The sequence below is a fragment of the Gambusia affinis genome, linkage group LG15 (assembly GCF_019740435.1).
Source record: "Gambusia affinis linkage group LG15, SWU_Gaff_1.0, whole genome shotgun sequence".
Classification (NCBI taxonomy): Eukaryota; Metazoa; Chordata; class Actinopteri; order Cyprinodontiformes; family Poeciliidae; genus Gambusia; species Gambusia affinis.
Window position 1 is genome coordinate 24,255,539 of NC_057882.1, and position 14,655 is coordinate 24,270,193.

The window sequence follows — 14,655 nt, forward strand, 5'->3', positions numbered from 1 at the left end:
GAAAAATATTTAGCTTTAGCAAAAAGGCATAAATCCGGCTTGTCTTTGGCTCTTTCCACAGTTACAAGCCAATTGTGGACTACATCGACACCCAGTTTGAAAACTATCTGCAGGAGGAGCTGAAAATCAAACGCTCGCTGTTTAACTACCATGACACCAGGATCCACATCTGCCTTTACTTCATCGCCCCAACAGGACACTCCCTCAAGTCCCTGGACCTGGTCACAATGAAGAAACTGGACAGCAAGGTATACAAAAGTGACATGCACACTCTTTTACCCTATGGCCTAGAAACTAACTCCTGCTTACCTGAAATCCAAACCTCTGCTTCGCTTTGAATGGAGGGGATTTGAATGAAGTGCTGGGATTCCTCATCTCTGTCAGGGTGTGGATTCTTTGTTCTGAAAGAAAAAAGACTCAAGTTTCCACTTGCTGGTAGGGTTTCAGGAAGACGTATTTGGAGGTAACACGAGTTGTTTTTGTTCTTTTTTTGTTATAAAAATTGACTTTAAACAATCTGTTTTTTTGTGAATAACATCAACTTGAAAAGACAACGTAAAAGATATTTACTGCCAATGTAGTTTTTTTTTTCCGAACTACAAATAACTATTATATTTTCCTACTTTCTTGATGCATTTAAATTGAACTATCTGAACAAGGCCATTTTTATCATGAAAAGTATTTTAGTTTCAGAGCGTGCTGTCTCCAAAAGGCACAATGCAGAGTCACAAACATACCATTGTTAGTTAAACAAAGGATTCACATCTCTAAAAATATGCAAATATAAGTTCCTCCAAGTTTAGCTCACAATAATAATAATAATAATATAATAATAATTTCTACAAAATTATAAAAAAATTAAAGCTGCCTAAGACGTGAGAGAGGGAGTTTTGAAACTGCCGAGTCTTTTTGACTTCATATCAGCTTCTACATGGAGAAGGTTGTTTTCTTCCAGTCAAGGTTGCTCAAACATAAATCTGCTTCAAGTCACTGCTGTTTTCTCAGTTCATTGTTCCTTTTTATTTGCTTTTGTTTAAACTGTAATCCAGAATCATTTTCATAAAAACCTTTAGAAATTGTCCTCTTGGTGGCATGTCTATTACATTTAAGTTTTTGACATATCTGCAGCTGACATGTTTGCAGGTCAATAATCAACTGCGTTCTAGTCAATAGTCACACTCAAACATATTGATTTCTGGCATTTTCATTGCTCTCGTGCAAGTTTTACTACCGACACTATTGGCTTGCGGCTAATCTGTTTTGCTGCGTTTTTGTTTAGTGTAGCTGACTAGACATGAAACCCCTGGCATTATTCCAGCCAGACAATATGATGAGAATAATCTCCTCCCAATAGAGAGCGTGAAGTAAATCAGTTTGATTTTAAACAACATTTTGGGATTGGAAAAGTTGAACTTGTAGGTTTTTGCATTTTATTTTTAGTTGTAAATATTTTTACCTGAAATAAGTCGGATTATGGCTACATTGTTATAACCATAATTAATGAATAGGAGGTACATCATGAAAATCTTTTAAAAGTCATAGGAGAGACAGAGGCAATTTTTAAAAGATTGTAGTAAAAGTTCATTAAGCTGTTTTGGATGGTTTGAAGACAAAGATTTTGTAGTTTATATAATTAACATCAAGACATTTTCAGTAATCAAACATTTGTTGCATCATCAATTTGATGCACAGCGTCTTGCTCTGAGATAGTTTACTTGCCACCCCCACAGTGTTTCTTTGTTATGGCTACTGACAGCTCTGCTGCACAAATGACTGAGGCAGTCTTTGTTGTTTCCACAAATAATAAATCCTGAATAAACAGATGGAGATCGTGTAACTAGAACCTGCTGCTTTTACCTCTGCCAACCTTCAGTTCATGTCTGCCAAATACCTCCTGATACTATTCATAGCACTTACTACTAGCTTAGCCAAGACTCTCTCTCAAGGAACAGAAACTGGGTCATGTTTAGGGAAAATATATAAAATGAGTGTGCAATGGTTCGAAAGAAAACTTCAGAATTAGTTTAGGTTTTTTATTTATTACGACTTAACCCAATTCACAAAACTTTGGCCGCTGTTAAAGCCTTGATAAGGGAAGCCAGACTACAATTTTGAGCTAAGAGTAAACCTGTTCACACTTCAGATAAAGGGAAGAGATCCAAATATCAGAACTCATGGTGAGTCAGTTGAGCTGACCACTGAGCTTCAGAGCTGTTTAACAGCCAATAGGATAATCAAATCCTGGCACATGACATTTGCCAGCTGTCTACTGACACAATCCAAATAATCACAGCACACACAGCCAAGTCTCTAACCTGTCATTGTGAAAAGAAGATGTCATTTACCTGAGCTAAGGTTTTATAGATTTTCAAGTTGAAACTGGTGAGCTGTTGATGTTTACAGGGTGAAGCCTCAGTACTTTATTCATGACTGATAGTGTTTTTTAAAGTAGAGATCCAACTTATGTTTGCGATCAGCTTTTGATTAAATGAGAGGTATTGTCTCAATGTATTGTGTTTCTATTTTCAAATTTATGAGCACAGCGGTCAGACGCATTACACACACCATCCATACTGCTGCTCTCTCCTCTACATGTTTACAAGATTTATCTGCTAGCAGGCGATGCAACACACTGAGCACCTTTGTTTAAGTCACTGTGACTGTGACGGGCTCCAATATTATCATGTTGATGTTAGTTGAGGACATGAAACATGAAACAGTTAGCTTTGTTGTTTTTATCTGATTTTGTGTTCATGTATTTTGTATAATTTTGCATTGCTCTTGATATGGATTACCTTTGCTAGATGTACTTCACTGATTCTAAACTGCTTTTATTTTATCATTGAACTTAAAACAGGAGATTCAGTAAAATAATTTAGTTTTTTTGACAGTGTAGAAAAAGTTGATGGTAAAATTATCTTCCATACTGTGTCAGATAAAGTTTAGTCTGAAAACTGATAAAGAGAATTGATCTGTGTATTTTTGTCTGCCATGCATTTATATGACAGGTGTAAAAAAAACAACTTATCAAACTTTTTTTGTCTTTAAATTTTTACGTCAAACTTGGAATTGAAATGTTATACAAGCAGAAAATGATTTTTATATACATTATAATTTGATATGATGATGTACACACTGTTAAAAAGAATCAAGGCTTCTAATAAATTTTTCAATTCAAGATTTTTTTTAATAAATATTTATTATATTACAGTCTTAATTGAGTGAATTATAATTAGTCATTTTATGCTATTATGACTTATTTCCTGAATAGACAGTTTACAAAATCAACTTCATTATGTTTAGAACTAAATTACACTTCAGAGTGGATAAATAATGAATGTTTTTTTTTTAGTGGCTACACCATTACAAATAGTATATAAAGTATTATTTTCTTTGGTTTCCACTGAAAGCTAGTTAAAAAGATCCATCAAATAAGTTTATAACAATACCAATATACACACTGTACACAAATATTTTATTGGCCCCTTCAGGAGATATAAAGCCTCTAAGAATTAAATAACCAATAGCATATCCTCTAAAACTATAATTAATATTTCTCCATGTTGCTTGTTCAGTATTTTTGTTCACTAAAGGTTCAGTGCATTGCCATTAATATTCTGCTGGTTTAGGAAGAATAAAAAGCAAAGTGTCACAAACTGCATCCACGGCTGTTTTTCTAGTGATTTTTTATTTTTTCTACATGTGAACTGAAAGGTATTTACAGCTGGTGGTCCTGGTTGTTCACAGCAAACGGGGCTATTTTGGCTTTTTGGTCAGCTGGGAAAACCCGGCTGTGGGAAGTGAACAAGCATCACTGTCCGCTGCTTCCTTAGCTTTCATGTCCAGCCATCTTCCCCTCCATGTCCTTCAGGAGACGTTTCAGTCCCGGGTAGCTTAGTGAACACGGTTTGTTAAATAAGGGTGAGAACATGATGCTGGGGTGCCCAGCTGCAGATTAATGATCCAGCAAAGTGTGATGAGATTGTAATTTGACTCCTAATGAGAGCCTAGCTTTTGCTCAGAGGCTCACTGTGGGATTGATTTGAGTGGATCTGTGGGAGTTTTCACATCATCCCAGATAGATTTTCAGCAAAGCAGCTGTATGGAGGAATGCAGACAAATTGTATTTATTTCTGTTACATCTGTTGCTGATTCTGTAAGGAATGCAGTTTGTTTTCATAATGGCAGCTTGTTCTATGAATGCCCATCAGTTCTAGCTGAACTTATTTACTGTTTCGCTTTCCTGCCACCTGTGGTAAATATGTGCAAGAGTAATCAAATAACCTCTTTCTGCAGGCCTGATGACTCCAACGTAGCTCCTTTTTTAGCCCTCAGCTTTGGACATTTTTTTTGGTCTTATTTATGATGCAGCTGTTTTGTCGCTGTTGCAATTTTTTTATACTTTTCTAATCATTTAACTCACTGTATATATGGAAAGTTTAGATGAGTTGCTATCTTCATCTTAATATTTCTTAGTTAAGTTGCATGTTGTTATTTTGTAGGACAGCTGAGAGTTACAGGATTATGCGCTACATTTTATTTCTTCCCCAAAGATACAGGAAGTCATGAATCATGAATTACTGAAAAAAGTGTTAGTAGATATTCTGTAATTCGTATCGTACGACTTTCTTCAGCATTAATATAGATGCTGATGGTTTGTGAATCTCCTGCAGTGCCCTGTGTTACAGCAGTTCTGAAGAAGCCTCTGACTGAAGAATCACTGAAAAAGTGCTGCTGTTAATTATTGTGAAAGACGTGTCTAATTCTGAGGCAGATGGGCTCAGATTGAATACACACTTGCATATTTTCATGCATATGGCAAACTCATAAGTGTCACATAAACTGAATGTTTTTTTTTTTGTTGTTGTTTTTTTTTTTTTTTGCATAAAGATGTATTTCACCGTCTACCCTTTTGGTTGTTTTCATCCTCTCTTTAGGTCAATATAATTCCCATCATTGCCAAAGCGGACACAATCTCCAAGAGCGAGCTTCATAAATTCAAAATCAAGATAATGAGTGAACTCGTGAGCAACGGCGTCCAGATCTACCAGTTCCCGACAGACGATGAAGCTGTTAGTGAGATCAATGCCTCCATGAACGTAAGTCACATTTTGTTTTACTTTACAGAAGTGGATGGTTTTATCTGGCAAATTCATAGATTATTTTAAGATTGGCATGAAATGTTACCTTAGTAACAAGCCAACAGATTTTTATTTATCTGCAGAATGACCAACACAGCAAAATGTTACCAGGTGTTACTATGATTCGAGTGTATTTGTAGTAGAATAAATACAGAAAAAGGAAACAGATTCTATAAAATTATTTTTCCTTCTTTCCTTCCTTCCTTCATTTATTTATTTATCTGTTTTCCAAGTTGCCATGTCTGCCTTAAATCCATGATAAAATTTGATATTTTGGAACGGAAATCTTTGGAAATTTGAGGCTCATGCTGTATATTACTGCTGCAATTCACCAGGTTTCACATTTAGCTGCAAATGTCATTCCTTACATTTTGTATCATCTTGTAAAAGTAGCTGCAATTTCTGCTATTTTGTTTTCTTTCTAAACAATGCAAGTAAAACTAATCATTTTACTCCAAAAATATAATTTTATGACTATATGCAAAAAAGTCACAAATGATTCCAATGAAATACTGCAAAAGTGTTGAAATAAAACTAGAGGGACTGATTTTTCTGGGAAGATTTCCATTTTTACTTTTGTTTCTATATGAAGAGATGTGTTCAGTTTACCAACACACACCCACTTATGTTCAGATGCACAAATGAGAGTGCATTTAATTCAGCGGTTTTATCCTTGTGCGCTCTCCTGATCTATTTATAGTCCGTTGCATCAGTGCCTACGCCCACCATCTTGTCCCCCTCAGCTTCATCCCAGCTGGTTTCAGCTCGCCATTGAACTGTTGAGGAAGCATGTTGGGTCTGTTTCCACACGGCCCCCTGCTGTCAGTCCCACAGAGACTCCGTGTCTAAAGGAGCAATTAAAATACCTTCATCAGAGGCTTGTGATCAGTAAAACTGATGCAAAAGATATTGCATTCAGAAAACCATTTCTGTGGTGTAAATGAGGAAAAGCAAGAAGCATAAAATTGTAACATGGAAAATGTAGGCCAACTTGGAACCCCTGGTTATGTCTCTATTTACAGCTGGATCTTTTGATATTTCTAACATTTATGGGCCTTTCTGCCTGTGCAGGCCCACCTGCCATTCGCTGTGGTCGGAAGCGTGGAAGAAGTCAAAGTGGGGAACAAAACAGTGAGGGCCAGACAGTATCCCTGGGGAGTGGTGCAAGGTAAGAGCTGCTCACAAAGACTCAGTCACAAGAAGGGTGTGTTTGTTTCACTCAAGCAAACAGGACTGTGTGCTGAATGTTAGTCGTGTTAGAGATCACACAGACAGAGTACCAAACTGGGGTTGGTCTAAATACCAATGAGTTTAATTAACATTTCATTCATAGTTTCTTGAGGCAAATGTTGATTAGATGCCAGCAAACACCCAAAACAACTAAACAAAAACTTTAATTAAACCACATTTACAACATCAACATTTATTTTTCTTGTCTAGTTTTGGGTTGTGGATTTCAGGTCTGGTCAGATTTTGTAGCTTTTTATTTTCAGTCATGAAGTTATGAACTGTGTACTACTTGAAAGGAATGTTGTTTTGTCTTTTCCATTACGAACTGTAATCCTAGGTCAAACTGTTATAGTCAAAATATTTCATAAGTTGTTTAACATTCTGATCAACCTTAAAGTAGATATGAATCACCATTATGTGCAGTTTATAGAAATTCATAAGATTACAATTAACCAGTTTTTATTTTCTTTAGTTACACCAAAAGTTTTTTTTTTTTTTATTAGTTTTAAATTTATTCTGTAATAAGAATATGATTATTGAATAGGTGAATCAGGATGCTGTAGCTACTTATAAAAATTGTGAAACACTGGATGTAAAATATTAGGACAACAGTGACTGACAAGAAATAAGTTCAGACATTTTGCAACCATTTTGTAATAATATGTAGAATGAGTGTCACTATTTACTTGATTTATGTTTATGAAATGTTAATTTGCTGTTGTGGCATATTGCTGTGGGATTATCATCTGTTCAGTGTAAAAGCAGAACCAAAATTTAAGATTTAGTAAGTACATTAAAAGTAATTCCTTTATAAAGTTGCTAATATTTGCTGCTCTAGTGCCTGCTTTCTTAGGAGTTTTCTTTTCCTGCTCCTCATTCCTCATTGTTTGTCAGTGCTGGTAAACAGTTTAATTTAATAACATGACAGAGATGCACAGTGAGAATGTTGCTGCTCATGTGGGAGCTCCTCTCAGGAACTGGCTCCCTCCTCTTCTCCTCGGTTTACTGCTCTCTCTGGCTGATCCCTCTTCCCATTATGCTCTGACCATTCTCATTCTCCAACCCTCAGAGGATGCTCGCTGGTTATTTATGAAGCTTTTTGTGTGTTTCCTGGGGGACAGTTTTTTTTTTTTTTGTTTTTTGTTCTGGAGTCACAACAAAGCAACAGCTCAGTAACAGATTAACAGCAGTTGAAAACGGCCGACTTTCACTATTAAGCTGGACATTTTCTACATTTACTATGTTGGAAATTATGAATCTCAGTTAAAAGGTGGCTAATAAACATTTATTTACCCCTAATTTGGCCTTTAACAGTTGTTTAGCTAATAAGCTAATGACACTTTGTAGAAAGCAATTGGATTAGCTATAGTGTTTGTTTTTCTGTCACTATTCCTCCATTTCTGCCAAGCATGATACGGCTGAATTCAAAGTGATATAAGGTTCACTTGTCTTTTTCTGAAAAATGTATCACATGTATTTAATTATTATTCTTTCAACACATTTTTAGGTGAATGTAAAGCCAGGAGGTGCAGGACAGCAGCCCTCTGTTTTCTCTCTGGTCCCTGAAATGAGGAGCTCCATCAGAGAAAACCGTTAGTTCATGCGAGATGTCATATAGATTGGTTATGTAGCCTCTTGAAAAGAGCCATGAGAAATTTCCGTCTCCTTGAAGAGAGACAGAGGAAGGACTGTGCTGTGACAAAAACAGAGTAATTGTAGGGAGCTTAGTGAGTGTGTGCTTGTCTTCCCTCGGGATCTCATGGCTCGGTTATCTCTGTGCTCTTCCTGACTTGTGTGACATAGGGCAGAGCTCTGGTATTTCTGCTCTGAAGCCCGATGGTCGAGTGTTTGTTATGCTGCAAAAACATTTTCAAGTACTTTGTGTGAGAATGAATGTGTGGAAGCAATGCATGCATCCAAAGAATGCATTTCATTCTCAGTCATCATGTTGCAATGCTGTCAGATTAGGACCGTCAGATAGTTGATATGTGAGACGCTCTTATACTATTAGGTTAAAAATTAACATCTACTTTTGATGATCATAAATTTTTAATTAAGTTTCAGGTTTCTAATAACTATTTTAAATCATTCTTTCTCCAGTGCAGTGTTTTTGTTAAACTGGAATTATTATTCTTGATTATTCAACAAGATTTGGGGTGTAAAGTTTAAATTGCAAACATATAGAAACTCATTAATATGTTTATGAATGTTCCAGAAGGACCAGAGGCTTTTGAAGCTTTCAGGAAGGTCTTGTCAACTTTCTGACTGGATAGTTGATAGTTTCTTCTTCTTCTTATAATAAATGGTAGTGCTAAAATAATATCTCTACACCTACAAACTATTCTTCATTAAAGCCAAACAACTCAACTTTGATTTCCTCTGACCCAGTAAACTTTATTCAAATGTCAAAATGTTGATTTTTAATTTTTAATTTCTTGGGTAACAGTCTCTGTCTTGGTGTTGATGTAAAGTCGTCTCAGTTTGAGGTCTGGCGTTTCTGTTCCAGCAGTTTTAAGTTCAGTGCAGCTTTGAATTTGTTCCTTCCTTGGTTGTTCTTGAGCATCCTAAGTAGGATCTGTTCTGGATACAGATTTTGGTCAGATGGGTAAAAAATCTGACTGAATGGGACGTTTCAACTGAATGTTCCCAACAAAGGAAGCGCTGTTTAAAATCAGAATCTGTGCCAGGAAACCAACCAGTTTCAATGAGCGTTAAAGTCATCATTAAAAAACCAGAATTAGATTATTTCCTATATTTTGTAGTTTCTGTGTGTTATCAGATCACTCAGGGGCTTGTGGGACCAGGACACGCCTCAGTTAACAGTTTTCCCAACTTCTGATTACTTAATTGTTGAAATGTTCCGTGATCCACAAAAAATGGCTTTAGTGGTTTTTGTAACTCCAGAATCTGAGATTCACAGCGGTCGAATCGTTCATAATTTAAGTGTAGTCATTTCATTTTATTGTTTCTATGTTACTGGGGCAACACACAGTGCTTTTTGTGACTATGGAGAAAAAAATCACATGTGTTTATCAGCTTGTTAGTGACGGTGCAGTGTGGATTCTCTGTTCATCTTTTTTGGATTGAATATTAATTAGCCCAAATGAAAACAAAATGCATTCAAATATATTATTATTTGCATTTAAAAAAATGAATGGTAAAAATAGAATAGGACAGGATTTATTTTTTTACCCCATCAGTCGAAATGACAGACAGTAAAAACAGTAGCCCAACCTCTCCTCAGGATGCCTGTTGGCACCAGGATTCAACCTCTCTGCTGTCAGGTTGGGCTTTCTCTCAGCAGGAGGCCAGAACAGGGAGGTGATTAGGAACCCAGTGAGCAGGCAGCTTCTGAACTGAACAGAGCGGTTTCTTTTTTTTACCGAGCTTTTCCTGATGGGTTGTTAGCCAGCAAAATTTGTTCACATGTTCTTAAAGGTGTTTAAAAATAAATATAGAGTTTCTGTAGTTTTCACAGCAACAGGAATGTGCTTGTTTAGTTGCTCTCTTTTGCCTTGACTAATTTTATTCTGCTTAGCTGATATGTTTGTCATTTTTCACCAGTCAGACTGCTTTGAAAGCCTCATGGTGGTTTTTTTTACGTTTTAAAGTCTTTCGGCCTGTTGTGGCATTTAAACACTCACCTTCCCCCATCCCCTTGCTGCCATGTGTGGGGTCATGACCCATGTAGTCCATGTACTTTCAGTCTGCACATGCCCCTCGGGTTAAGATGGGATTGTACTTTGATTTCAATTCAACAAAGCTTTGTAGATTTTCCTCTTACTTATGGAGCAAAGACTGGGTATTTGATGGCCCCAAAATCCTCAGAAGTGATTTTTTTTCTTGTCCACCTGTTGGGATTCTTTCTATGGACCTTCTATGAACAGTTTTTTGAGTAGGCTTCCAAGAATTGATACAGAACATTATTACACCATCTTCACTTTGAGACCTGGTGGTGGCAGCATTATGCTGTGGGGATGTTTTTCCTCAACAATGGAGGGGAATCTGGTCAGAGTTGATGGGAATGTGGTTAAACAAAAGGATGTCTAAGAAGAAAATCTGTTAAATGCCAGTTCAGCTTGAGCTTTTTGTTATTTTTTAAAAGAAGAATAGACATCAATTTCAGTATCTAAATGCGCAAAGCTGATGGTGACATACAGCAGCCCGCAGTTATAAACGCAGATGCGTCTCATACTTTTTAGATTTTTATTTGACAGAAAGTTTGAAAACCATTTCTCCTCTTGCCTCCACTTAGCATTTATTATTACTGTGGTCTGTTAGCCGACGAACACATAATAAAGTTTATTGTTCTCACAACATAGTTTGAACAAGTTCAATGAGTATATTTCATATTTTCCTGCATATTTCAGATCTAATAGTAATGTTTGCTTGTTTTCTTTTTTAGTTGAGAACGAGAGCCACTGTGACTTTGTAAAACTCAGAGAGATGCTGATCCGGGTCAACATGGAGGATCTGGAGGAGATGGGCTTTAAAGACACAGACCCAGACAGCCAGCCCTTCAGGTATACTGAGAGACCTAAACCACAGGGTGCAAAACCACAGAACTGCTCAAATGCCAACGTCAGAAAAAAAAAATCTGTATTATTTAGCAACAATAACTTTCTCTATTTTTAACTATTTGCCGTCTCATTTCATTCCTGCAGTCTTCAAGAAACATATGAAGCCAAGAGGAAAGAGTTCTTAGGGGACCTGCAACGTAAAGAAGAAGAAATGAGGCAAATGTTCGTAAACAAAGTAAAAGAAGTTGATGTTTCACTCCTTGATTTACATTTTCTGGGCCTTCAGTTTTGCTCAGGTTCATCTAACAGTTCCTGTTTTAACCTTTTTCACCGACCAGCAGCAAAGATACATCACATGATGTAGATTATAATAGCAAATTTTAGTTAAGACAGCAAAGGAAACTCAGAGGTGGTCTTGATACTCAACAGAACAGCAACAGTTCTGGCTAATTAAGAAACAAAAATATTCTTTAGTTAGTATCTTGTCCATAAGTTTGATTTTGAAGTTGGGTTTAGGTTTTGTGATCATTTGCCATCAGGAGGTCTTAACTGAGACGTCTTTGGTCTCTACCAAGGCAGCATTACTGTTTCAAACTGGAGATAAAGACCTGAAACTAACTGTAATGAGTTTCTCCTTTTCCCACGCTCCATCTCTTCTCTGGTTTTTCTTTTGATAGAACCAGCTGTGGTTCTTTGCTGGTTGTCCTCTCTGGTGTATGAACATTCATTCATGGATGTTGTTTCAGAGTTCACACTGTTCTATAGTAACACATCAATTTCCCAGGATGTTAAAGACTGCAGGATGTTAAAGACTGCAGGCTGTATTAGAATAAAAGTTGAAAAGACGAGAGAACGTTTATACCAAGTTCTGTGTTAACATTTGACAGGTCTGTGTTGTCACTGTGTTGATTGACAGGTCATTCCATTCATTTCTGATGTGGATTTAAATCTAGAAATTCTTACAGGTGCCACAGCTGTTGTTTGGAGTTGGGATAAACATCTCCAAAATTAAATACCTTTACTTATTGCTAATATTGTTTGCAATTTTACTTGTGTGATGGCTTATATAAGGTATTATTCTGAACATGAGTTGTAAAATTATCTATACATTTTTGCACTTCTGTATAAATAGGATCAGTTTTGGTTGTGTTGATTTAGAAACTTGCAGCGAGTTTTCAAGGTCATGTTGTATACGTCATAAACAACTTTTTGTCAAAGTTTTGGTGTGATGTGTGAGTGAAAAAGAGTGTCCTGAAAAACAGGAAAGTGTGCACACAGTTTTCTGTCAGGTTTGGTGAACTGGATTTTATTTTAGAGGAGCCAACTCATCAGATGCTTTTGGGATAATTAGCACACCACAGTGTCAATTACTAAAAGAAGACATGAATTTAAAGCATGTACTTTGTGGATAGTGGTTCCCATTTTATTATTTATTTTTTGAAGATATCCGTCCATCCATTGGTCGCTCAATATGCTTGTCTGGTTGTTAATTCATCTGTTTTTGGATGCATTTGGTGGTTCCTTCCAGTCATTCTCTAGTTATGGAAGCATCCATTTTAAGGCCTGACTACTGCATAAATATTTAGCATGAATAAAATTGGACACAAGAGAACCGAGTCTGGAAAAGTCAGAACATTTGATACAAAGCTGGAGAAGAATGAACCAAGGTAGAGTTGATCAGTTAAATACAGAACTGTAATTTAATGCAGAACCTATGTGGGGTAAAGCTTTGTCTAGTTTAGTTTCAATATTTATTTAGCACATTAACTTCCTCCACAGCTGTGAGAAAGAAGTTCCAGTTGCTGAATGTATAATAGGAAAACAAGAAGAGAAATCCAAAACAAACTATTTTAGAGACACAAAAAAATCGGTTTCAATTTCTTTCACCTTTAACTTAAAAGTTTTTTATTTCACATAAACTTGTGATCCACATTTGAATATTAAATGACATATAAAAACCCGAGCTTTTGTTTTTGTTTCTGCTCAGCTGCATGAAAAGTTTGAGCAGCTGAAGCGGATGCACCAGGATGAGAAGAGGAAGGTGGAGGAGAAGCGGAGGGAGCTGGAGGATGAGATGAACGCCTTCAACAGGAAGAAGGTGGCATGTGAGACGCTCTCATCTCAACCCCTCAAGAAAGACAAGGACAAGAAAAAGTAAGGCAGTCCTTCCTCTTAATCACCAATTTCCTGTGTTGTTCTTCTAATAACAGGACGCTTCGTTTTCCAAGCTTCCTAATTTCTTTCAGCAACTCTCCTTCCTTCCATTGTGTGCCTCAGAGTTGAAACACTGTCTACTGCTAGATGTGCTGCAGTTTTTCTTTTATTTTGCAGTTTTGCTCTTTTACTTAGAAGCAGGAAGTGCACATTCTGCCATGTCCAGCAGCAAACTCTTTCACTAATGACTTTGTAAAGGAGTGTGCTCTGCTGTTGTGGAATCGTCTCCAAAACATAAAGCACTTTGGCGTTTTTTAAGGACCTGGAAAGTGTTAAGGAAACGTCTTCCATTTTTGGTCTGCCCAAGTTGAACGTTTCCTGTGCTTTCACTCTTTCCTTTCGTTTCGCTCTAATTATTCAGGATACTCGGGGTGGAGGCAGTCAGCGTGCTCTCAGGCACCAAGAAGTGAAAACTGATGTAGCATTTAGCCAAAAAACAGCTACACTTGTTCAAATTACAGATGTGCTAGTGCAGTTCAATTGCCACACATTTTTATTTCAGACTACTTTAAGTTCACGTTCACAACAATAACTATTATAAGTGACATTATGTTATACTAGTAAACATAAATCAATCAGTCTCATAACTTCTCTAAATATAAAAAGTAATTTTTTTCAGAGCTGCATATAACTCACTAAATATATAAAATATAATAATTAGCAATAAATTGTGAGATGTTGCTCTCAGAGATCTATCTATGAAGAAGCTCTATTATTGAATTTTGTATTACTCATCTTTTTCCATAATCATAATCAAGAAATATGTTTAAATTTAATCCAGGTCTTTCCTGTTCAGTTCAGTTTTTCCACCTGTTTGCACAAAATTTGCTTCTTAAAAGGGCCTTCTTACAGAAAAAGGCATCTATTTTTTACCCAAATCAAGGACCAATTAGAGCTTCATGTTTATAGTTCCAGTGAAATATTTTCTCTAAATTTACACTTGAAATGAGCTACCGGTAGTTCATGTTAATTAATGGGAAGTATCAATTGTACTGATTGTCACTGCATTTCCACCCTGTTAAAAAGCTTTTTAATCACATCAACTGCAGTTTTATGTTGCAGAATATTCAGTAAAGTTGTTTCATTTCCATATTTTTATGCTTTAATTGAGAAAGTAACTTAAGTTTGAAATTTGATAATTTTGCCTATTTGCACTATGATTTTAATTAGTGGGTTTTTAAGCCTCTACATGGATGTTGATGAGTTGTGACATCTCTGCTGGTATTTTGACTTTACTTACTTTACTAAGCTCTACGATGGTAAGAAAAGTCTAAACTGACAGAATTGATTTGCTGCAGGCAGAAAAGAGATTGACATATTAATTTATAATTTTTGATTGCTGGGGCATAAGTCTTTGGTTCTGATTACGTTTAAAGGGAGAGGAGCCCAGTTGCTGCAGAAAAAGTAACATTTGTGCTTTACAGCTTAAATTGTGTGTGTGCCCACAAACAATCTTTCTTTCACTTCCTGTTTAATGACTTCAGGGAGAGCCGTGGAGAGCAGTTCAAGTTCATCATGTAAAAAAACAATCCAAAGTTTAAAAACAATAA

General features: G+C 36.3%; 1 protein-coding gene across 1 annotated transcript in view; it reads left to right on the forward strand.

The window, feature by feature from the left end:
* The window catches only part of sept8a (septin 8a), a 30,551-nt gene that overhangs the window by 14,255 nt on the left and 1,641 nt on the right, over window positions 1-14,655 (forward strand). The window contains exons 4-11 of the mRNA XM_044141645.1: window positions 62-248; window positions 4,938-5,099; window positions 6,213-6,309; window positions 10,777-10,894; window positions 11,036-11,141; window positions 12,137-12,157; window positions 12,678-12,683; window positions 12,879-13,045. Coding sequence (XP_043997580.1) covers window positions 62-248; window positions 4,938-5,099; window positions 6,213-6,309; window positions 10,777-10,894; window positions 11,036-11,141; window positions 12,137-12,157; window positions 12,678-12,683; window positions 12,879-13,045 — 864 coding nt within the window. The remainder of the gene's footprint in view (window positions 1-61; window positions 249-4,937; window positions 5,100-6,212; window positions 6,310-10,776; window positions 10,895-11,035; window positions 11,142-12,136; window positions 12,158-12,677; window positions 12,684-12,878; window positions 13,046-14,655) is intronic.